Here is a 26,482-nt window from a genome sequence, read left to right on the forward strand (position 1 = left end):
GTTCACTGGGAGAAGACTCATAATTTATCTACATCTCTAATGTAAAAGCAAGGTGGGAAAAAAAAGGCCCTGACTTTTCAAAACACAACCGATTCACTACCTCCACAAATTCAAATTGTACCTGTGATTACAACCACACAACCAAAACTCATCTGTATCACCCCTAAATCACTGTGATCCTCTAAGCTATCTATACTGCTTTCTATTCCAGGGAAGAAATGGATCATCTCCATAAAAAGTGCATCTGGATACACAAATAACATGCTAGAATAATAATTGTTTCTACCCAGAGCTGTCCATACGAACAAAAATAAATTGCTACCAGAACTACTATAACTAAACTAATTAAAAACAAGTCGAGATTATTCTGATAAATACATTCTAGCATGTGATGATGTTCTGCATGTCTTTCTCTAACTTATCTTCCCAAAACGTACCAAGGAACAAGAAGGGGAGTAATACAGGAGAGGAATGAGTCATAGGTACCATTAAGCAATCGAATAGTCCACAGCCTGTTCATGAAAGCGACACTGATTACAGCATAAAGCAAAGGGTAGGCTATTTTATCTGGAATTTTTACAGAAACATAACTGGAGAGTTAGGGAGAAAGATACCAAACCTGCTGGCAACGTAGAAAATTCCACAAAGGCTTCTTTTTTTTCTCGTTGTTCTAGGGGAAGCTGCCAGGGCATCTGGTGGGGCTTTGCCATGACTTTCACCTTGTAGGCCATATTGGGTTTCAAATTAAAAAAATGGTACTTGTAGCTAGCAGCTTTGACAATGTCAAACTCTTCTTCATTAAGAAAAATGACATGACTGTAATTACTATTTGTAGGGAGCCAGGACAGCTCAGCAGAAATCTGGGTTATGTTGTCCACTTTGAGATTAGAGGGGGCTACAACGACGTCCTTCCCAACTAACAAAGTGCACTGCAGTTCATCTGAGTTACCCTTATTTGTAATGCTCTGAATTGAGATGCGGTATGTACAAGTAGAAATGTTAAGCTTTTCTATAAGAGCTTTCGTTCTGCTTCCCAAGGCTATGTTCATCCGTACTTCTTTGTCAACCAGAACATTATAGCTGTTAATGGTTCCCCATCCGGGTGGCACTACTGGCGGCTCCCAGCCCACAATGACACTTTTGGCTAGTTGTTTAATAAGGGTGATTTTTCTAGGATAAGGCACAATGTCTTCTCCAATTTCATCAATGTTCACATCCAGAGTCCCTGCACCGTTGCTGATTACGCTAGAGTCTATGTGACTTGGTGGACTTATCTCCAGGATATCTCCTTCCAAAGTAGAACCCGAATGGTTGATGAAATTCTGATCTTGTTCACTGCTTAATGTGCTCGATAAACGGGTCTCATTGTCTTGAACAAAATCCACAAAATTCGAAGGGACCAGTCCTCTCTGTCCATCTAGAAGCTCCCCTGGTGAGAAAGAAAAATGTCACTGAAGTCCTTGAGGAGCACAGCCCTTGCATGTTAATGTCCTGTGGTAAGTGGATAAGATAGAGGTGAAAACTGTACAAGAACAGCATTTGGAGTTTGACAAAGTAAAAATTTAGTGTAGCAAAAACCCAGAACTGCCAGTAAGCTTTCTTGTCACCTTAAATCTACCAAGCAGGAAAAGCTGGCAATATAAAATGTCTTATAGTTAGCTCTGCCTGCAAAGAGCGGCTTTGTTGGTACAGAAACTCTGTTAATTAACATAATGATGATACGGCTAATTTTAGCAACTGATTTGATAGTAGATGAAGGAGAGCACAGGGAGGGTGTTTGACAGGTGAACTGATTTAAATCTGCATCAATTAGCATGAATACACAGATTCAAAAACCTACCTTCATAAAAGCCATCTTCATCCATATCTCCATACACATAAAGGTACTTTCCTGCTGTAAGAGGGAGCTCTGCTTCTGGATTTTCATTTGGTCCATCAAAAGGGTTGTAGCTGCAAAGAAGTACAGATGAAAAACATGCATGTATACTTACAACCCCCACATAACTAGATACTAACATGAAAAAGGTGTACAGTTCTAAGGCTACCTTAGATGGTAATTCAGTCTTTTTTTTTTTTTTTTTTTTTTTTTTTAATATATAACCCTGGCCTAAGTTTCCATTCTGAAAAGTGAATTAAGGAGATATCACTCGGGAGGTCTCTTCCAGTCCTTATCTTCTCCCTTTACTAGTGTGAATAGCTGCAGCCTGTTACTTAACTACTCAAAGAGTGCTCAAAGAAAGCAGGGACATAGATTGTAGATCCACCTGCCAAAACTTCACTGCTAAAAATGTTCTCGCACTTGGGTTTTGACCAGGAAGAAGAACTGGCTCTAGCTAATGATGTTTGTTACCTATAACGTGCAATACAAAGATGGACTTTCCCAGAATATCTCTGCTTCGAGGTATTGGAATTCTGATCATTATCCATCTGTAAAAGAAAAAAAAAAAAGACAAAAAAGATTTCTAAAAGTTCCATGCATCATTCTCCTGACAGACGAAAAAAAAATCGAAGCACATGTAATTAAGAAGAGAAAATTAACATTGATATGAATCAAAATCAGTTAATTTTACTTAGAAAGGTTTAGAATATAAAGCAATTGTAATTCAAATTCCAGCACGGTAAAGAAATTGAACTATTTCTTGGTACATCCTAAAGATTCAGATAAGATCAGAGTCTAGACATTAATTTCCCTCAAAAGCTTGCAGAACTGACCCAAATACAGACTGGTTGTTTATCATTTAGTAAGTAAAAAAGATAGTGAGGGATGTACTTTACTTATTTCATGCTTTACTTTGAACTCTTTCAGGAAAAATGAACTTTTCCCGTAAGATCTGGAGGACTTTCATTAAGGTGGAGATACCAGGATTAACATTAGAGTCAAACAGGTAAATCGTCCAAAACTGGATGGTCATTTTACAGTCTGGACAGAGTGAATATTGAAATACAGCTTTCTGGCCTAAACTTGTCCCTGCTTGGTTGCCAGTATGGACCAAAGGTGCCCCAGAAAAACACTGAAGCAAGTCACCTTTCTTCTGAATTAACTCTTAAGAGATGGGTTAGCTTGCTAGGAAAGCACAGTACACACTATCCTGCCAATGCACCACTTTCAGTGGACAACAACAGCTATCAAGTGTTCTCCCCCATGTCGCTTTGGAGATGCAGGGCAGCTTTGAAGGGTTATTGTCCTGATGTCTGAAAGTTCATAACTTACCCAATGCTTATTCCAGAAGATTGTTACTAAGAACAGAGAAGTTGCAGAGAGAATTTCACAAAATATCTTTTTTATAGTATTATGTAAGACTTTAGAGCAGTGTCCCACTGTTAGGTTTTATTTTCTTAAAAGACTATTTCCTAATGATTTTATCCATACACTTCCTCCCATGCCTGATACCTATTAAAAAAATGGGACTTAATTTCTGTTTGCTTGCATAATATAAGTATGCATCACATAATTACACTCAAGAAGGCACACAATGAGCAACACTGCAAAAGTGGTCTTGACATTTTCAGTGAGATAACTCAAAAATAATAGAAAGATGGAATTAAATCTGACATGCACATTTTCTGTTTCTTGCTGTTAGTTCTGCTTCCCTAAATCTCATTGTTAATCTACCTTTTCTGATTTGACTAATATGGGCTGCTTTTTTTTTTTTTTTTGCAGCCTATTCAAAAGCAGTTAATTCTCCCACATTTCATCTTGGTAGGGACACATCTGTATTTAACTGTGAATAAGCCTTAGATACATCCATAGAATTTTAAGACTCTGAAAGTCTTGTGAAATTCCCACTGCTCACAATCACAATTTGTCCCAGAAAATACGAATTTTCATGTCTTTTCTTTTTAAAAGTTGGTGGATGATCCTGCATCAGCCTCTGAAGAAGAGAGATCCTGGCCCCACACCATGTATTTCCAGCAAGAAATTTAAGAAGACTCACGTCTGAATCAAATCTGCATCTTGGGGTACCAGATCTTGACTTTGACAGGAATGTAGGTTTGACTGACAACTGTTCTGGTTTGTCTCCAGATATTTGAAGGGGACGAATAAACTCCGAAATTACACAACGACTTCCAGAAGGACTTTCATGACCTGGCATGAACAAAACTGAATAAATGATTGCTTTCAAAAGAAACACTGGTAAATAACAACAAGGGGTTATTTTTTTCTGCATTTTAGAAATCATTATCCAAAAAATAAAAAAATCTTCCCCGTTGTTTTTGCATTAAGAACAAAACTAACAGTTAGAAAGGAAAAATGCAAGGAATCAGTTCTTAAGAAAACACAGTAGTTTCTGGAAATGTATCTTCTTCCTTGAAATATCAAATAATGTAAAAAAAAAAAAAAAAGAAAAAAAAAAGCCACATTTCTTGTGTGTAAAATCTTGTAAAATCCACAGACCATCAAATAGCTGTTATTTTGTCATGACTGGCAGATATCTGTCAAGGAAATCTGAACATCCTTTCAAGGAAAGAGGCAAGGAAGAGCTCCAGACTTAATTTAAATTACTCAGAGAGAACTGAAGCTGACCATACATGCAGTACAATTAGACATGCCATTTTATTTATGGGACCATTGGTTCATTATGGACTACACAAATGATCTAGAAAGGCCATTTAAATGCACCTTTTATCTGATGAATAATAAATCTTGAAGGTTTTTCTATTGGATTGTGACAATAATATATGTTTAGAGTGAATCTTTAATGTTCTAATCTATTCTGGCTAGGTTATTCCATTTCCTGATACATTAAAAACATCACCAATTAAGGCAAAGCAGCTGGTCATAGACTGATCTCATTTCCATCATTTGCTTTGCTTTGAAAGCTGTCCTTGCGTTTCCCCACGTGTTCTTTTCTTCCTCACACATAATGCAAACAATTATTCTTCTTGTTTGAAGAACTTGCTGCAGCACTACCATCATTATTTCAGAATAGTTGAATTTGAGAATCAGACACCCTGCCCATTTCTTTAAGCACCATTTTATTGTTACCACTGCGCTTATACTGAGAGCAAATATCATCAAGGATTTCTGACATTTATACTCCAGTGCTGCAAGCCCTGAACTCTAAGAAGAATAAAAATCAGTAGGTTAAAATGCACAGATTAAGGCTCTAAAATGTCTTTAGAACAGATCTTGTATTTTTTGTGTTTCCAGTCGAGCACTTTTTGATGGATTTTTGTTTTGTTTGTCTTCTATTTCTATTAGTACTTGAGAATAAATACTAAGTAGCATGGAAAGGCTGACTCAGGACCCCATAAGATTCTGTTGATTTTTATGTGAGGTCTAGGGCCATTTACATGAACTCCAGAGATACAGACCAGACTTTCATGAGTTGTTAAATAGACATTTCCATACTTGATTACCTTAACTTTAAAATATTTATCTGTTTGAAAATCTTATCTCTGGAGACATCAACAGCTAATCCTCTTGTTATTAAGGAAATTTCTACTAAATTCTTACAGCCATCAGATGTTGTCTTTTAAATTCCCTCCTTAATGCACTTTAATATCCACGTGGCTATGATTTGCAGCTCCAGAAAAGCCTACAGAGTCAGATGTACCACAGCAGTCAGTCCACTAACAGCTAACATTTTGTATTTCAAAATCTAAGCCACACAAAGTACTAAGTTATTGAAGCGAAATGAAAGAAGGATGTCACCTTGGCTCCTTTTGAGTTGGTTTCACACTGAGCGCAGCACCCTTCACCAAAAATAAGCACTCATCTACCGTGGTAGGGAAATGATTTGTGATTTCTAGGCCCTAAGCCTCAGAATTTTCCTAGAAGCTTAGGAAGAAAAAATAATACTAATAAGAAAAGGCTATTTTGTCTGTCCAGTTCCTCTTTGTATCTGTTCTAAAACAGTTTGGGGGGAATCTGTAAGCTATGGGAATTACCTAGCAACAGGAGAGCGTTCTTTTGTATAAATAGTAGTTAAAAAATCATCTATCATGGATGATATTAAGTTTCAATTGTTTGTGAGTAGATTTCTCAGCCTCAACAACAACATTAGATTGTTGCACAGAGTCCAACACAACTTATATGCCAGTTCCCTTCAGGTGTCTTCAGGTGACTTCTTGCCTAGAAGTTTCTTATGAATAATGAATAGTTAACAAAGATGTGTAAAAGATGTAACAAAAAGATGTAACAAAGATGTGTAGTTAGGAGGAGTAGTTGCCTCTGGCAACAGGCAGTGATGGCTTAGCAAGAATTCAAAACAGATCTGAGCAAAACACACTCCATTGAGCATTCATCACAATACATGCATAAGAACGCCAATACAGATTTATTTTTTTAATTTCACATTCTCCAATTCTTCTAAAATTCACACCAACAATATTTTTGTGCAACTTCTTGATTTCTGAGATACCTAGCAGCTAAGTGTTCGGCCAATTAAAGCATGGTAAAAAATGTAAACGCATCTGTATGGTTTAATTAAGTAACTACAGATAACTAAACCAAACAACTAAACCAAAAACATTTTCATGTCTTTCAAAATGTTCCATTCAGTTTTCCCGTTTACTGCCCACCCCGACCCACAGATTTCTTTTTATGCAATGGCTAACACAGCACAGGTGTCTCTATTCTTTCTTTCTCCATGAATAACTAAACAACATAGCAGACCAACCCTTGCCCCGAATCCGGAAAGGCTTTGCAACAAACCATTTATACGCTGTGTGTATATATGTATGTAAATACTTCCATAAGAAATATATCATTTTAACACTGAACAGGTTTTTCACCATGACTCCTAAGAATGATTAGAGATAATTTTGCTCCAAGCAGTACTTGAATGAAACTAGAACAATCTCAGTAAAGGTATAAGAAATACTCTGAAATTGAATCAAGCCACAAAACAAGATTAGGTCCAAATTCTATCTTCCATTTGTATAATCAAACTCTATTTACATAATTGAATGGCATCTTAAAGCCTACAGGGCAGAACAGACCTGCAAATAAAATCTTTGTCCTTACCTTTGCCTAAAGAAGTGGCTATTCCATTCATTAACTGGGATAAAGATTTACTGGGAGAACCAGAGATATCTGAGGATGTCAATGAGTTGCTGCTGAGGAGGTCAATCTTCCCTGCTTGCTGCCGGAACTTCTCTAGCTCCCTGGACAAGAGGTTGAATTGTTCACTTTGTGTCCGGCATTTTTCCTCTAGCTCTCGGACCTTGGCCTGCACAAGCAAGACAAAACACAGACATTTAACTGAGATCAGAGCAAGCTGTAATAGGGGCCAGTTTTTGTTAAGTACCAGGAATCCAGGATAGGCAAACTACTTGAGATAAATGCACCCACTGTTTGTTTGGCTTTTTTTTTCTTTTTTTGTCTCCATTTTCTTTTATCCCCCTAAGTTCTCACATTTTGAAGAAAACCTTTTAGTAGCTCTGCAATATTGGGATAAATACTTAACTCCCAGTTTCCAAAGTGGAAATTCCTGATCGTATTTTTTTGGCAGTGCGAAGAACATCATTGCCAAGAACACCTTCAGACAGAACCTATAGCTTTGTGACTTTTGTTTCCTTTTCCAATACTTTTAAAATCTTTGGTATTTCTCTGAGGTTTGCCCATCCTCACTAATAAGTTGAATCATCCTGTATTACTAAATAAACATTTATATGTTAAAAACCAACAAGAACAGCAAAAAACAGTGTTTCATGCAGAATGTAGGATTAGCTACTGGCTGAATTCCCTTTCAAAAATAACATTCCCTATGGTACGTGCCAAACCACACAGAAGTAATCCAGACACCAATCAAGAGGAGATTGTTTGCAAGCTTGTGAGAAGTACAAAAATATCATTGTGGGCAAACACTTCTGTTTAATTTTGAGGCATCAGGAAGTAACAAAGCAGAATCAAGGATAAGTTTCTGGGCTGACTTGTGAAATTTGCCTACATACAGTCTAAGAAATCTTGACATGGAAAAAATGGAGGGGATAAGTGAAAAGAATGATTCCTTGGCTGAGAGGAACAATAAAGAGCATGGGAACTCAGGATTCTACAACTTTAATTCTAAGAAAATGTAAGATTGGCAAAGAGACTAAAACACAAAGCTACCTTTTATTTCACCCAAAACTGCATAATTACTGCATCAATTGAATTAAGAATATGTTGAAGTTTTTAATACAGTGCATTTAAATTCCAATCTGTGCCTATAAGCAGCCTGCTTGCATACACTATCAAGCATTCCTGAAGAACTAAAACTCTCAATGAGATTGTTCAGAGAGATAAGAAAGAGTATATTAATTAATACCTGTTGAGAAAACTGAAGAACGAGCAAAATTCTTGCGAATGTCATTTGTGAGGTCTCATTTTCTTACAGGGGAAAACATTTGGCCTGTACTCTGGAAATATGCCAGACAAAAGACTGATGTTTGAGACACAGTGAGCACTCGTGTCTCATGTGCAATGACCCAAACACTGCAAGCAGACACAGTTCAAAAGAGGCAGTAATAGGCTCCTTCTGTGGAAAGCTGATGCGTTATACCCTAATCTTGTACTTCATGATGAACAAATATCACATTCCTTCATTAAAATCCCCTTTACTGCATATGCCTAGTTAAGCAGCTGTGCTAAGGAAGGCTGGATATTGATAAGATCCATTCAACTGTACTAAAAGTTTCTTATTCTTGAAAGTGGAAGATTTTCTCAGCTCATATGAAAAAAAAAAATTGCACGTACTACATAGGAGTAAAACTACCTCTATTACATACCACCAATACAAGGGTCTTGAAACAACCAAAGATAAACAAAATGTTCCCTGCAGTCCCTGAAAGAACACAAAAGCCCAAATTTCTCACTGAAGATTGTGCTTTGGCTTCTTCCTTTTTTGAAATAAATAGATTTTTACAGCTACAATGAATTGTGAGGATGCCATTTCTTTGAACTGATAAAAACACAGATTAATTTAGTTCTGTTAAAAAAGTCTCAGTGTATCTATCTGACTGATTATGAAACATAATAATACTATAGAGAGATACTGTGGGATTTTTACACAAATATTCAGTGCTTTCTTTGATTTTATATTTTCACTGTGGCTTTCAGCAACTGAAATGTGAGCCTTTGCTACTTGTCACTTTGCTGCATGAATAAGACATCTACATGCAGTTTTAAAAGAACATCAGATGGACAATGCAGTAAAATGCTTCGGGTTTTTAGATCCTCCCCTTTGCAATGGGAAGTTTTAGAACAAGCTACTCAGTTCTTTAATATACGTACTGCCCCTTCTACACACAGTTATGGAAACTCAAGCATAATATAAAAAATAAAAACGTCACAATCCAGACCCAAACAAGATGCTAAGGCTGTCATAAAGGCATATTTTTGAAAAAAAAAATTAAAATTGTGTTATTTATTATTTTAGAGATTATTTGCAGCTCAGTGTTTGCCTTCTTTGGCTTTCCTTTTTAATCGAAGTCGAGACTTAGAAGCAAGCACAAAGCTGTTACTGTATAAAGTAAAACTGTCATAAGATCCACAGCAGTACTAACAGGAGACATCCTGTACCCACCTTTGTTTCTTGACTTCAGTGAGGTGCTTGACTCATTGCTCATTAGCCTGACACACTCTCCTATTGAAAGCCCACGTGCTTACATGTCAGTGCAGAACTAAGCATGTGCTCCCACTCTCAGAACAGCTGAACTTGTGTTCTTTATCATGGCACTGCCTGTAAAGTCTATCTCAATACACAAAGTGTACCTGATCTAGCTAAAACTGAACACACCTATAGCAGTCTCTGTATGAAAAGACACACTTGACTGCGGACCATATTGGAAGTACTTCACTCAGGACTTGGGAAGTTTCTCATAAAATACAGTGAGCTTAATACAAAACAAAGCAGACTTCATCTATTACAAGACAGATATTGTTTGCACAAGACAGATAAGATGATGACCAGCTTTCTAGCGGACAGTTTGAATTCAGGTAATTCATTTCATAGCTTAACTGTTTATGCAGAAGCAATGGCTTTCAGTAAGGGGCTTAATAAATCAACCCAAGGTGAAAACATAAAACAACCTTTGTACAAATCACAAAACAATCTGAATTCAAACAAAATCCACAGTCTGAAAGCTACAGTCTTGAATAAACTATCAAACCATTCTTAGTGGGCATGCTTGTCAGAAGTTTACTTTCAGAAACAGTACCTTATTCCTCATTGAAACATATCATATTTGAAGAAAAAGGATCTGATTTTGATGATTTGTTATCAGGCTAATCAATGCCAAGCATGCTTGCATAACAATGGTTTTAGCACGCATCCCATGCAAGGTTAGACAGGACTAGTGTATTCATTGTAAGGGGAAAGGTGCAGGATTCAGCACAGGGAATGCAGAATATATGCCCTAAAATACCTGCATGCTGTCCAGGGTGTTCTGGATGAAGGGCAAAGCAATAAATTCCAAACAAGACACAGTAAACAAAGATATATGAAATAAAGAAATAAAGACAGTTCTGAACACTTTTGTTTTGGCATTTCAAAGTAAAATACATTGAAACAGTTAACAGGTATAAAAACCAAACATGCATTAACGCAAATCACACTATAGAAGGTTTCAGAAATCAATATCACTGCTGATCTTGAATTGCAAAAGGCAGATAAACAAATAAAATCAATGCGTCTAAGGCAACAAAAAGCAAAAGCTTCAGAAACCTTGATGGGGTTACGCAAATCAGTTTGCAAACAAATCAGCTAAATAGGAATTTTGTTTAGCTTGAGGGAGGTAAATAATCACTTGCTTCCTTTGTTTCTACTTATTTTCATGCATCATATACTTTCCACCAGACATTAAATTATTATCTTATATTCTTAAAGGCACAAATTTAATATATATGATAATAATGAAAGCATATGAGCAAAAGCCTTCATCTGGACATATTACTTTAAGGAACTAAACATTTTTTAAGAGATTATTGATGTATCAGAAAGATCACCTCCAATTAGCACATGACCAATAGGTACACAGACAGAAAAACTACCATGAGAACAAAAAAAACACTAAAAGCAGATTTTTAAGTTAAAATTGACAAATGCATTTGCTATACTTGATCTGTGGCATTGTATGTTCTTTAGATTAGTAATTTATGTTAAGTATTAGTATGCATTTAATGCTTCTTCCTTTCCTCATGCAAAAAAACCTACTTTGCTAGTTATCATAAAAAAACCTATTATATGTGAAAAAGTGAAGAAAAAAAGAATAAAAGGTGATCTGGATGTAAAACATGTTATTTACTTCTGTATCTATATTTTCTGACACTTTAACTTGTCCAAGTGAGTCAAACGATGTAATTGGAACTTAAAGAATCTGTTGAGTCTAGCTTTGAAAAATCTAGCAAGGAACTGTTTGCTGTAGGGACCTTTTGATGTCTGCTGTATGTACTATCTTATACAGCACTGTGGAACATCATGCATTTCTAAACAGCTGCCTGGGAAGGGAATACAAGGAATATCACCTGAATAATCTCTAAAAACTTTATTTATTTAGCAGTGTTTGCTTAATAAGTGCTTTAGTCACTGGCAAATTCCAAAAACAAATTCCAGCACTCATTCCCACTCAGTTGGGAAATGCTAAGAGAGGCCACAGTGGGTGGCACACAGCAATAGCATTAGAGGCAGGATTAAAGAATCAAATCTTTCAGAAATGATGATACAGTTATTGCCTTCAGAATGAAACCTCCATAACCACAAGTAATACAAAAGGTATCTTCTTACCTCTAGCAACTGAACTGCTCCTTCATGTTCCTTCTTAGCTTCAACCTGAGCCTTATTTATATAAATTGAAAAAAACAAAAGAAAAATGAAAAGAAAAATTAATTAGTCATGTCATATATAGTATGTTCTAACCACAAAGAGTAGCATACCATATACTCAAATCCAAAGCTATCTACAGTCTTGGAGGGCTGGCTTGGGCAATCCACTCCAGCACTGTAGTTCTAAGCCATCAAAATATCTGCCTTATTTTCAGAGACAGAATCTCAGTGAAAGTTAATAGCATCAGTATTTATTTGGGCCAAGACAAGCATGCTCAACACACTGCTAAAAAAGGTGACACAAAAATTAAACTTATTCTTTACATGAAGCATGAATCTTACAAAACGCTTAAAGACAACCATAAGAAAGGTTGTCTGTAAAGGGAAGTACAACATCTAGACTTCAATCAACTGGCCCAAAGGAAAAAAGAGGGAGTCATTGACAGCATGGAGGGGTTGTTTTAAATAGCTCAGAAGTAATCAAATTTTGTTCATGAAGTGTCTAAGCCATAAAGACACAAAAAAGCAGCACTCAGTATCTCTTTTTGCCCTTGCTTTACTTCCATTTAAATTTTCACTGTCTTCTTTATTGAAGCTTGACCAAGATGAGCGAAATTATTTATTAACCTTTGTATCAGGGTGATGGCAGTGCACTGCACACTTCTCACTGCTGTATATCAAAGATCACATTCAGAATATTTCTTATCAGAGAAATGTCTTCATTCATGGCAATGCCTCACAAACTTTCTAGATTAATCTGGAGCAATGAAGGACACTGACACAACTGTAACAACTTATCCTCATTCACAAGGGCCATCATGTTTGCTTGCTGGCTGGAAGAGAAGCTGGTCAGGCCATAAAGTCACAACAAAAACCACATACTCAAGCTATGCTTCACTGTCATGCACGGTAATAAAACCTGTTTTGGTTCTGGACACACAATCCTACTTCTTCCTGCACTACAGATGCACGTTATTACTAGCACCTGATAAAATAATGGCTCAAAGAGCATTAGTGAACATAGCAGGTAATAGAAAGCCTGGTGCCATCCATCATTGCAAGTTTAATAAAATCCACCCAGAATATGAGTTCTTGATAAATGATTAGGAAAGCTGTGTCAATAGCTATCTCTCTTTTTCATCAAACCACCCTATATTAAGGTTTCTTGGAGAAGACCACCTGATTTCCCTTGAACACAAAACTTGGATCAACAATATTACGTTCTTCCTTTTAGGCTGATAATCTGAGGAGTTCGTACACATATAAAGAAGAGAATGAATTGTTATTTATAATATCAAAATGTGACTGCAAATGCATCAGGCTCTGCTAGTAATGCACATTTTTTCAAGTCTAAAATTCTGGGATTCATCCCATCATGACAGCAACACAGTGGAAAAGAATTTGAGCATGGAAAGGCAAGAAACAACACATGCATGCACACACATACACAAATCCACCAAAGGAAAAAAAAAAAAGGAAATGAACAAAATCCCAAAATACCATCATCACCAGCAAAAAAAAAATTAAGTTCAAAATCTATGTGGAGGTTCAAATAATGGCAGTTACATGCAGCTAAAACTGACGTTTTGAAATATAGTTAATAGATAAAATAGAAAAGACTGAAAGAAAATTAACTGGAAGATTTTGGACAAACGAAACATTCTGTTGGAAGCAAAACTGTAGCTATGTACATTTTTTTCTCTGCTGACAAAGTCTGTCCATGCCAACACTTACTCAAATTACCATTGGTGTTATTATTTCTGTGTTTTGATCTACTCCAGCAATTGGAAACATCAGCATTAGTATTGACACCAAACCAACTTCAAATGACTTTGGCAAAAGTGAAACTCAATACCATGCTTTTATGTATTATAATGAATATTGAGAAGATGCACCGTGATAAAATATGTCTACTTGCAAATTAAAGAACAAGCTTAACAACGAAGTACTTAAACAGCCATTTAGTTCATGAAAAAGATCAACTGTTACGTGTACGGACCTTGAGAAGGAGTTGCATTAATCTAATATAGGGGAAAAAGTAGTGTGACTCACCAGTGACAAGAAGAGGAAGCCAAAGAAATCCTAACTCAATGTCAATGAGAACGATTAACTGTTCCAGTTAATCAAACTGAGAAGGGAACGGTAGATTCTCTGCATTTCAATTACCACAAAATTAAGGCTGGATTCTATTCTAAGGAATACAAAAATATTCCCAAGCTTGATGTAAAGGCAAGGAAGACGGGCTGGGATTTTGGGGTGAAAATAGGAACTAGTTATGTAGCTGTGGATTTAATTTCTTTAACCCTAGTGATTGCTGTGACGTGTGCTTTATCACTGCAATTTGCCGTTATATCTTACTTTCATTTCCTTTGCTTACCTTCTGCAGGAGTTCAATTTCCTGCTGTTTGGCGTTGAGGACAGCCAAGGCTTGCTCATGCTCCAACTCCAGCTGTTGCCGCCGTTCAGCAGCCTCTCGCATATGCTGTTTCAAAGAGTGGAAGACAAAACTATCAGGGGATTCAACATATCTTAGACAAACATACTGCCAGTCCCAGGACTGCAGACGGTCAACACAAAAACATTCTGGTGTCACTTTTAGACAAAAGGGAATTTGAACAGAATCTTAAATTGGTCGGTACCAAGATGAATATTGTCACTGCTAAATTCAGGTATTCTGACAGCAATCTCTTTTAGGAGATCTGACTGTCACTGCCAGCAGTGTGGCCTCTATGATGTCTAAGTGAACAGAAGTCTTTTTATCCATCAGTTGCATTTTTATACGTGACATCTAAACCGAAGTAAAGCTTGGAAAAAAATTAGCTTGACAATTCCCTACATACCTCATTATCTAGAGTTTGTTTCTGTGTTCCAAATGATGACCCCTCAAAAATAGCTTGCTTTTGCTATTCTCTGCTCATTAGTTATGGTAAATCATACAGAGTAAAACAAAAACAGATTTAGAAAAAAATGACTTCACGGTATTTAAAAAATAGTTTTACGAACAGTTACAAGCAATGATTCAAAGCAGTATGAGGCAGAGTTCTTGGGAAGCTGAACAATGTCAAGATACCCTCTTAGATAGAAATCTTTTTCATTACAGGTTATTATTCTCCAACAGCACTGTACCATTCAAACACCCTGTTTAATAAATCAGAGCTAAGAAAGATCACTGGAGATTCTGATATCTTTTCTGGCAAAATGGATATTACAGATTTGTGTTTTCTAAATTACATATTCTAACACTCTGCTCTGAGACACAATGCCTTATCTGCACACCATGAGCTATTACACAGAACCTATTAGGAATATGCAGTTAGAAATAGATGGTGGCAGTTGTTTCGAACAGGCCAAAATATCTCTTCTTGCATACAAGAGAAAACCGTATCCAGCATATTGCTGACTTTTTAGGAGCTGCTAATTCTCTGCTACACGTAACTAAATAACAAAGAAGGTCAGCATAGTGAGGCTGTAAACATTTCTGAACTATGCTTATTATTTATTTAATAGCCAAAACTGATGGTTCAATTCTCTTCTCAACCAAACAAACAGCCTGTTTTGCTGACTAGCACCACTCAGTATTTAAATTAGCATGAAGCTACATTTACTGAGCTCAGCAGCTTCCATTAAATCTCGTGTACGACTTGACAATGACGTGACTCACATCCAAGAAATGATGAGGCAATCAAGACATTTTCCCACTGCTAATCTAGAAAAGCTTTAAATATCAAAAAAAGTCTCAATTCAAGATTTAGTAGAGGACTTGGTACAGCGCGTTTCAATATTTTTAAGTTCTTACTATTCTTAAAAAAGCTACTAGAGGACATTTATAAACCTTTGGAAAGATCGATAAATAATTAATGCAGTGACCATACAGCAAATCTACAGAATGTAATAAAGAAACAGATTGTGATACATGATCTGTGAGTCTCCCCCACTTTTAATTTCTGTTTCCTTAAATAACAATGTGGTATCCATAGTTGGCAGATTTTAAGGCCATTTGGTCAACTACACTAACCCAGAAGTCACGGTGCTGTAGTACTACTGTGATCTACTTAATATACAAAGCAGCAAGGATCTCTTCACTCCAGCATCTGTTCCTTCCTTGGCACAGCAACTAAATCTCCCCCAAACCAGAAGATGTTCCCTCTGCTCCCACTCTGCTCACAAATTGGTTCTGTCTGCAATCTATTTCACGCTTCCTATCCACACATCAGCTGGTGTCATTTCCTGTTCCAAGCCTAAGGGAACAGGTTAGGGGAGTGGAGGAAGATTGCAAAGACCCCTAGAAGATCTGCAAGGAGGAAGTTCTGAGATGCTGAATTCTTTCTCCTTCCTCCAAGAGTGGCTTGCATGATCACACTGCCATCAGCTTGCGTAGGTGGTGGCAATTCATTTGCCCTTGTAATTGATATCATTTGTGAGGAAAATTAGAACTTTTTAAGCATATACATTTGCACTTCCGTTTTTGCAACCCTTCTAGGGGTCATAACTATGTTATTCTAACATCAGAAAGCAAATCCATATCTAGAGGAGCACAGAAAAATACAGTAATGTCTTCATATTTCAAAACAACTGGCAAATAATCCTCTGTCCTTCAAAGAAATTGTGAAGAAGGAACCTTTTCAGTGCATTTTTCAGATCAAAGGTGGGAATCCTGCTATGCCACAGAGAATTAACTGATGACATCGTGGACATCTCAGTTTTCATTGAAACTTGTGCTAGGCATTTGTAGTACAAAACATTTCTGAAATGGCTCTTAACAATCCCACTTGTTTTTCCAGCTTCCTTATGGGCAGCAGGGAGATGTGACAATGAATAGCCCTACTAGCTCCAGCCCACTCTCTTCTTACACTGTACTACCTACAGCTGCAACCAAAACAAAGTAGCTAACTACATCTTACAGCAGAGATTTTTACACTTCCAAAATGTGCAGCTAAACAATGTTGAAAAAGCTCAAGTGGCTTTTAAGTACTAGAGTTTTGTTCCGACACAGAACTCATACATGATGTTGAATGGGGAGCAAATTTAATTTTCACCCAAGTACTTTTCTGCTCAAAGGACTTGTCATCTGTGCGTGCAGATGGGTGGGAACAGCTTCAGTGACATGAAAGGGAAAAGCTGGCTGAATACATCAGAAAATCAGAACTTTTCTGTTTCAGAAGCACAGAAGATTCCCATGAGTTAGCTAATCCAGCAATTTTTCATCTTTCCCTTTCAGCTTTGTTGATATATCCTGAGATAATAGAAAGTAAACTATACTTCTCTTCTGGCAGAGAAACTAGGTTAAGTATTTCTCAAAACCTTCCACTGGTTGGAAAGCTACAAAGCATTTCTTAAACCACAGATTTCCTGAACATTTGAGGACACATGAAATACACAATTACCTGCATCTGTCTGGGCAAGCTTTAAGGAGGAGCTGTAGGATTTCAAGCCTCTCCAAGCTACTCTGCCAGCTCACAAGCAGGACAGCATCTTCAACTATACACTGAAACCTCTACTGAGGCACTTGTGAGTACAAACACATTTTTGAATTTTTCTAAATTGAAAAGGAAGCAGCAGATTGATGATACGCCAACAACTGCATCTTAGAAAGCAAGTCTGGCTAGACATCACTAATTTATAATTAACACCATAGACACCATTAATTTATAATTAATTAATATGAGGATTGTACTGCACCGCTGGACTTCACAGTGTTATACATACCTTTAGGACCTGCTCTAAGTTCTCCAGCTTGGCTTGGAGCTGGTGTTTTCCCTTTACAGCCAAATCTCGTTCTTTGGTTACTCTGATAAGGGTTTCTCTAAGATGGTCATAGTCTGACTTCACCTACAGCAATAAATACATGATTAATCCATGAATACCTTTGGATATCTAAAAAAAACCCAAACATTTCTGTATATGAAAACGAGAAAGGAAAGAAGTTCAAAGAAAAAGGAAACAATAAAAGGTAGATGGAAGGGAATGTTCTCCTGTGAGGAAATTGCACGCACCCAAATAGGTGTTTGTAGGAAATACATTTCTAAAGGTCTAAAATCTGGCAACCAAACTGTGGCAATGCATAAAGATCTCAAGTTGAATAAATACATGTATCATACAGTAAATACAATAGATGACAATCAAAGCAATTCCCATATAAAAATGGACTGAGCTTTTGGTACGTACGTATATATGAAATACAGCTCACACATTTTAGATCTCCTGAACTATTCATTAGTTTAAATTGACATCAGGATAAAATCTAATACGGGACAGCGCACAATCAGCCTGTGCTAGTATTTTAAATCAGGGTTTCTATAATACTGCAGGTTTTTAAAGGATCAGATACACACCAAATAGGATTTGTTTTCCTATTTAATTTATTTGGTGCTAACTTAACCATTTCAGCATGTTTATAGGATTTCACAGATCACCAGCAAAATCAACTATTTTATAAGTGCACACAGAAAGCAAGACAATATAACAATGAATTACTTTATTGCACCATGGAAATGCCATTTCCTGACTTTGCAATGGATGACAGTCTGATTTATAGGAAATAACATAAACATTTTATGAGTTTATATGCTACACTGATGTACAGCACTAGGATTCTTACACAGCTCAGATCATATCAAGAATAACAACTTTATGTTAATAATGAAAAGTCGTCCATAATACGTATCTTCATAAAATGTTCACATTCTGTTTCATAAATACTGCTGTTCTCCTCTCTGCAATGCTAATAGGAGGTAAGAAAGGAAAAGAAAGAGCAAAAATATTTTCATGGAACAATGTTCCAAGAAGTACCTGTTTTCCTTCGTTAACTGCAATACAAAGTGTAGATGCATGAACAACGTTTGCAGGATTACTGAATAAGGACAGGCAAAGCAGTATGAAGAATCGGGATAATGCTTAGACTGGCTTTAATCTAGGCGTAGCTCATCCTTATTTCTAGCTTCAGTTAGGAGAAGTGACAAGTTCTTTTTCACAATCTAATTACCGTAATTCCATTTTCTTTAAGAACCAAAGGCATTAAGCAATCTCTGACATGGATCTCTCTGAGATGTTTTCCAAAGCGATGTTTTGGAAACTGATTCAGACTATTTGCCTTCTGGCTACAGTTTGTTAATTTGCAAATTTCACCATGGACCAAACAATCTAAATGGTTGCAGCCAGACCTCATATTTGTCTTTGTAAGAGGGCACTTTAGAGAGCAGTGGACTAGAAAAAAAAGAAAGAAGAAAATGAAACAAATCATGTTTTCCACAAGAACTGATGCAATTATATCATCAAACTCAGGACTTTTTTTCCCCATGAACAGATTTTTCTTCTCCTCTTCCCTCATTTCTTGATAACTAAGGAAACTATTAAACAACTGATTTTCATAATCTATTAACTTCCTGCATCCTTCGAATTGTATTTCATTGCTCAGATCAGCCAATGTATATTGTTGAAGAACAATGGAGTGGAAAAAAAGAAGCGATGAAGTATCACCTTCAGTGATGCAAGCTTGTTATTGTCTGATCCTCAGTTAATTTACTGAGAATGAATGAAGTAGAATATTTTGGAAAAGCTTCAGGAAAATATTACTTAGACTTTAACTTTCTCTGCCTCTGAAATACTTGATACTGGCAACCTTTGTAAAGAATCTTCTAACGCTAAATAATCACTGCAGTCTGAATAATTTTGGGGAGCAGGTCATCATGGCAGCATTCTGATACATGTTCTTCCCTTTTAGGAGTAAAGGGTCTATAGGAACAAACAGCACCTGTCAGGCTGCTAATGTAATTTGGGAAAGAAATGAATCAGGGAGAGGTAGAGTTGCAGTTACACATCTCAGGATTTTTGTTCAGGATCAAAGAGCACATACTCAGACTAATTAAAATTTAAGATCACCCAAGTGATAATCTGATTCTCTACTTTCTACAGATCAGTCTTTGAGCAATGTTCTGTGTATATTTTTGTTTCCTAGGTCAGAAATAACACAACTAATTCTACCAGTTGCCTTCTGATAATTAATTTGTTACTTCCAGCAACACTAATAAATCTAATGTATTTCTGCAGGGCCTTATTGCCAGGACTTTTTTCTTCTGAATATTGTATATCACAGAGTAGCATGATAAATGTATTTAAATGGTATAAAACAGCATAAAACTTAATGAGTCTATATTTTGTTTGTTTGCTTTTGCGTGGACAAAACTTGTCAAGTGCAAATGCAATGCTCCCTACCACAGTGTAAGAACTTATAGCATATGCATGAACTTGAATTACACAGAGCACATCAAGACATCAATATTCCCAGTTGACCTAAATTGAGTGCCATCACAAACAGTTCTAGTTTCATGTCAGAAATTAGGGAACATTTTGATCTGTGATGTTTCTCTGTTCAGTGCATCAACAGATTTATTTTTCATCTCACAACTTCCCACTTACTAAATGTGTCTTCATTTGTGTCTGTTAGGAAGGCCAGAATACTGCTCAAGTATATTTCACTTTCTGAACTCTTAAGTGCCAAAACTACTTACACAGACCAGGAAAATAAACTGCAGGGGTTTTTTTTGTTACATCAGTGAATAACTGTCAGTCAATTGGTGAAAGAAATTCTATGAGAAATGATAGTTCTCTTCTATTGACATGTTTGGGCTGAAAAATGTTCTCTGCCACTCACAAATTCACTGTGTTGTACATAAATCACAAATGCTGAGCTACGACTACTGTGCCTGAATACAGAAGTGCACCTTCTGCCCTAACTCTAGACATTTGTCAACTTTTCACACCACTGATACTGTTTAGAAAAAAATGATTCAGAAAATACCACGAAAATTGTATGATATCAGGTATCACAGAAATAGATTCCAAAGAGATAACGACCCTTCTTTTTATATAAGAACACTAACATGCACATTCACTTGAACAGGAAAACAAGGCAAAGCCTGGTGTCACTGCACTTCTAGGGGTACAAACCTTTTCACCAGAACTCTGCACCAGAAATGTAACTTTGTTCCTCTTATGCAGAGTAACAACACAAAACTGCATAAATTAAGCACAATTTTGTTCCTATTCCAAAGTAGCACAACTCATACTTGCCCCTTCCTAGAGCTGAATTTCAACAATTACACTGTGCATAAATGAGCAGTTGTTATATCTGTGCTACACAGCAGAATGCATAAACATTCTCCCAGCTCCAATTGCTCAGATAAAGTTGGCCTGCTTTTCAGGTCAGCTCTCAAGGGGGAAAAGAACAAACTAGGTTTTCCCCTTCAGGGCTGAGCTCTAACTCCATTGCATTTCTACACTCAACATTCATGTGTGTTTAGTTTCACACTTTCTTAATAGTAAGAAATAATCTAAACCATACAAACTACCTCAGTCTCATTTTATGTATGGGGGAAGCAGAAAAAAAAGAAAAAACAGCAGTTCCTTAGAGATCTTGTTAGACAAGCAGGAACAAACAAGGTTTGTTAACAGCCAAGGTATGCTGCAAAATTCCTCATATCTCACTTATTTTTAAAACTGTTGAAAATGAGAGGGTAACTTACAGGAAGTCTTTGATCCTACAGAGGTTGGGATATAAAAATCAGTAGCACAGACACACTGAATTTTTGTAACGTGCCCTGCATAGCATTTTACAAACGTTCATAGTATGATAAATCCTGACATTGTAGTGGTGAAAGGTAATTTTATTAATAACTTAGCAGCTAAGTGTGGCTAAGGTTGATACCACACCTTTGTATTTAAATTGCTTTTATTAGGTTTTTCAGTGTTTCTCAAGCTGTTCAGAAAGAAACAAACGTTACCTATCATAAGGTATTATTAACCATGTAAGTCATCGCTTTCTGATAGTAAGAGAGCTGATCTTCTTACTGACACCAAAGCACTAAGCCTTCACTGTATTAATGCGGCATGCTATTTCTTTGCCAGCTAGAATATAAAACTGCCTATGTAAGTGTTTATGTGGTTTGTGAACCAAACAGTAGGGGCAGTGTGTAAACAATATTAAAAGGAGAAAAACATTAAGGAGATGAAGAAATTCCAGATAGATGGATGAATTAAATTGAGTAACTCTATGATCCACACCTTCCACCCAGTATAACACACTGTCATGCTGCTTTTGTATATAAAAATAATTTATACCCTCACCAACTAAAAATTTCCAGTCTGCTTTGATATCGGGTGCTACATGGAAAATTTTGAGTACATGCACAGCCATCTCTAAATCTCACTATTTTGTTTTGTCTTAGGACTAAGTCAGACCTCCTTTGGTTTGGAAATACAGTGCTCTATGACACGTGTGTCAGAGACATCAAAGCATGCAGCCACCACCGTTTTGCAAGGCTTGGGGTTTGGGCTTTCATCAGCGTCTGTATGAGCACAGCTCTTCTGATGTGAATGAGGTTGCTGAGCAACTCACTTAAGCCCTGTAGAAATCCCAGATTGGAGTTTTATTTTTAGCTAAATGTGGCCTTGTAAAGTGGCTGGTTCATGATGTTTCTTCCACTGAATACATATGTGATGAGGTAAGGCACGTCAGCCCATGCTACTTAAGCCACCCAGTATTTGCCATAGATAAAAATCTCAGTACTCAGGAAGATCTTTTGTCCTGAAACAGGGAAAAAAAAAAAAAAAAAGAAAAAAAAAAGAAAAAAAAAAAGAAAAAAGCTTACTATGAAAACAGGACCTAGAATAGCTGAGACACAGACTTATGCCATATGTCATGCTACAGGGAAAATAACAGCTGATAACAGAATTTGTGAAATTCACTGCTGGACAATGAATGGCATTTCAACATTTTATTGAGAAATGAAAGAAGTGCAAGGGAAAAATGCAGAAGGGAAGGAAAAGACACTGCCAGTGAGAAATCCTTCTTGTCAGCATTCTTTGGAAAAAATCAGAGATTTTTTTTTCAATCAAGTCTCATCAAAATTACTGGAAAAAGTCATCTTTTTTCCAAAGCCTAATACCAATTAGTGATATTAAAGAAAGATGCATCAGGGATAACCTCTGTACCAGCTACCAGTCTGTCTTTTTCACCTGAAAATAACATTTGTTTGTCAGATTCATACGTAACTTATTTTAAATTAAAGTACTTTGTGTTTTCTAAGAGAAAATAAAAACTAGAGGTGACTAACTCAATCCATCTTTATCCAATTTGAAGACTGACAACTGTAACAAATCAACGTATGTGTTTTGCGTTTAGGATTGGTACCTGGTCATATTGCAGGGCTTTGTGTGCATTTGCATACTGAAGGCTCAGGCGATTCTTTTCTTGCACAGCATCCTTCAGTTCATTTTTCTAAAACACAAGAAAAGAGTGTGTGTTACAGAGCACTTATCTCCATGACAGTACATCCTATTAAGTTCTTAAGGAAGCAATGTTTTTGCATTATTTGGTATTAACATACCATTAAGAGTAGTACCAGGCATGGAGCCAAAGGCACTGAAGGTGCAGAGGCAGAAGATTAGCTTACAATTACAGTTGGCTCTATCATAAAACCACATGTTTTCAGTAGATGATCTGATTAAAGATGTGCAGACAAACAGATGACCTGACATCACAGGCCTGGTGCAGATAAATATATTTTTAAAAAAATGTCTCCCTGCAGATGCAACAAGGAGCTCAAACCTGGCTACCTTACTGAGAGCAGGGAAGAAACTTGGCTTCCAGAGTAAAGCAATATCCTCAAACTTAGACCTTCAGAAGGCATTCTGAGGGCAAAAGCCAAGAATGGGGATGTGTAATCACGTACATGTCTATATTCATATGGCACTAGATTTATGATAGCTATTTCTATTTGTAGCATGTCTGCTTATAATAAATGCACAGATACACGTTTAAATTCAATCATTTTTAGAGTCTGGGTGGAACACTTGCACGCTACAATGGCAAGCAAAGCCAAAATGCAGACAGAAGACAACAATGTCTAAATATCAAGATATTAACTACAGCGTACAGGTGGGAAGCTATTCTCTTGACTAAACACTACTGAACTACACCAAGACATCAAATCACAGAATTTTCAACCTTCTAGTTGCAGTTACACCCATCATCTCACACTTAAGGATATCAGCAATTAAAATTTCTCAAGTTCTGTTAAATCTGTTGTTTAGGATGCAATTAAAAGTGACAGTCAGATCCTGAATGCTAGACAGTTCTGAAGGACAAAATGACAATTTACTAGCTCACATTACATTTTTCAAAGGGGTGAATTAAATCAGCAAATATTTTTACAATTCAAGCAAACTGCACTGAACAGTTCCTTGGATATGTGAACAAATCATCAAATTCTATTAATTACTGCAAGTTATTTGTAAAGCATTGTGTAACTATTCTGCATTTTCGTAGGCAAAGATAAGCTACACTGGCTGCCCTGAGAAATCCTTAGAACCACAGGCTTCTATCAAGTGAGATTCAACACTGACTTCAACAGATCAATTTGCATTTGTTATGAATCAATATTGCTCAGCTGACTTTAATGGGGAACAAGTGACAATGCCTTACCAGTTTTTAACAAGGTTATTAAAAGGAATTCAAGCAGAAATGGAGGGGAGGAAGAGCGAGGAGCAAAGCAGTAATTGATGGGAATCTAGACCAGCATCCTTCACATCCTATTTAAATTCTCCACAATAAAAAATGCTTTCTGAGACATGGCAGAGCAATTGGGCTGGCTGATATCCTATCCAAAGAAAACACATTTATTTGCAAGGATGAACTTAAGTAAGGCAGCAACTATCTCAGTTTCATTGGTCCTTAGTAGTTAGCCAGTCTGGTTTTGCTTCAATGTCTGTTCACAGTGGCAACTTCTTTCAGTCTTCTTTTGCACTTGTCAGGATAGAGGACCACATACGTTCCCCATTCCAATCAAATCCGTAAAAATCAAGAATCCCTTGATCAGTAGCAAGAATTACTGGCATATTTCTAGCTCAGAAAATACACGTAAAGAAGACCAACAAGAAAGGAACTTGGATGCAGGGTTCATTTAGCTGAAAGACATTTGTACACATTATCAGTATGCTTTGAAATAACATATATACATGTACACTGACAACGTTCCTACTGACTGCTTTCAGAATAAGCAGTAAGGAAACAAAGAATAAACAACTCAAAGGTCTCAGAGCAATAATGTGGTAAAAGCAATGATGAATGGAAGCCTTGTAAGTTTAAGCCAAGTTCCTTTATCGAGCCATGTCTGCCAAAGATGTCATCATTACCATCAATTCAAAATTTCCCACAGTTTTAGTTTAGTTTTTGACGACTTAAAGCATCTCTCAACAATGGACCCTTACAAGAGGGCTCTGACAGAATAATTCTGGTAGATTCAGCTGCAGGTGTTTAGTTCTAACACCTCCTAATCATAGGTCAAAGTAATTAAATAGCAGGGGCTTGGGTTGCTAAAGCTTTTGATCTATCTCCGCAAGGATGGCAAGTTTATGCAATTTTTTCCTAAAAGGTTTCTGCAACTTCTGAGATGTGCTTGGGATTTTTGGGATTACACTTCAGTAAGTTGGATCACGGCAAATATTGTTAACAATCTAAAATAAGTTGCCTACCCAGAATTTCCCCTTATACCCACATGAAAAATGATCTAGAAAGAAAACAATATATAATTCTTTTAGGCATCATTGGCAGGCTGGAGAAAGGAGGTGTGTGTTCTGCTCACAGGAAAACTACTGCAGAAGATAACAAAGAAGCATACAGATGAAGTATCCATCACACTACTGAAATTCCTCTGGGTACTTTTATGCAACAGTCATATGAATCTGCTACATATGGTGAATATATTTGCTTGGCATACAAGAACACACAGCAACTGAACACTTATTAGCTGAAGGCAGAGAAAGCTGATGTTCACACAACTCATGTAAAGTGATTTTACATCCAGTAGGTGATTCTGTTTTTTACTTGGCCCATATTTTCACTTATCTGTATGGAAAAGTTTTTAAACAGTGCTGTTTTCATGCAGTTGTTGTTGAATACGAGAAAGCAACTGAACACAATAAAAACCAACCAAGAGTACTGAAATTCTCATAGCAAGAAAACCAACAGATAAAACCCTTGCTTTTCCCAAAGCATTCTTGGAATAACGATTTTCTATCAGATCCATAGAAAGAGGAAGCAAGTTTATTTATTATATGACAGAAGCCTTAGCTGAAACTCAGGTCTGTGCACTGCACAAATACAAAAGAAATTACCAGTACTCCAAAAAAGTCTATCTTTTAATTTAAGATAAAGAAACAGAAAAAGAGGAAACAGAAAGGCAGAGATCAAGGCACTTGCCAAAGGTCATGCCCCTAACCAGGTGGCTTAGTGACAGAATTACCCCAAATCTGCCTTCCCACACACTACTCCAGTCATCTGCCATATCCTGAAAGTAACCTGTGACGGATTAACTGCAGCAGCACATACTTAATGCTCACATGGGAACACAAGCCAGCTTCCGTATAGCAAACATGAACTGTACTCAACAGTTACGTCTTCTAAAAAAGTTAAAAATTTCTTTAAGATTTCTAAGGATTAAATTTCTTAAAGATTAAAATCTCTTCTTCTTAAAATTTCTCATGGGCAGTTTCTGCAGTGTTGAGCACTTCCAGATGCTCACTGTACTTGGAGAAACACTTTTAACAGTACTTGTTTCACATCTCCTCTTCACACCACAGAAGGAATTTCTTCTCTTCTAGCTGTGAAATAGCACCTGTATTTTTGCAGATGATAGTTATGCATTGTTTAATATTCATGGCAGTTAGTGATTCTTTTCC

General features: G+C 36.7%; 1 protein-coding gene across 6 annotated transcripts in view; it reads right to left on the reverse strand.

Annotated features, from left to right (window-relative positions):
• Positions 1–26,482, reverse strand: part of RIMBP2 (RIMS binding protein 2) — a 112,246-nt gene that overhangs the window by 29,833 nt on the left and 55,931 nt on the right. For 3 of the 6 annotated variants that reach the window (XM_048964619.1, XM_048964620.1, XM_048964622.1), the window contains exons 5-13: positions 22,935–23,021; positions 17,453–17,575; positions 14,124–14,228; positions 11,709–11,759; positions 6,971–7,175; positions 3,936–4,087; positions 2,351–2,427; positions 1,841–1,950; positions 620–1,429 (exon numbers count right to left, since the gene is read on the reverse strand). In XM_048964619.1, the coding sequence (XP_048820576.1) occupies positions 620–1,429; positions 1,841–1,950; positions 2,351–2,427; positions 3,936–4,087; positions 6,971–7,175; positions 11,709–11,759; positions 14,124–14,228; positions 17,453–17,575; positions 22,935–23,021 (1,720 nt within the window). Of the gene's footprint in view, positions 1–619; positions 1,430–1,840; positions 1,951–2,350; positions 2,428–3,935; positions 4,103–6,970; positions 7,176–10,350; positions 10,372–11,708; positions 11,760–14,123; positions 14,229–17,452; positions 17,576–22,934; positions 23,022–26,482 lie in introns of all 6 variants that reach the window. The other 3 variants (XM_048964618.1, XM_048964621.1, XM_048964623.1) reach the window with 2 other exon arrangements.

The sequence above is a fragment of the Lagopus muta genome, chromosome 17 (genome assembly GCF_023343835.1).
Source record: "Lagopus muta isolate bLagMut1 chromosome 17, bLagMut1 primary, whole genome shotgun sequence".
NCBI lineage: Eukaryota > Metazoa > Chordata > Aves > Galliformes > Phasianidae > Lagopus > Lagopus muta.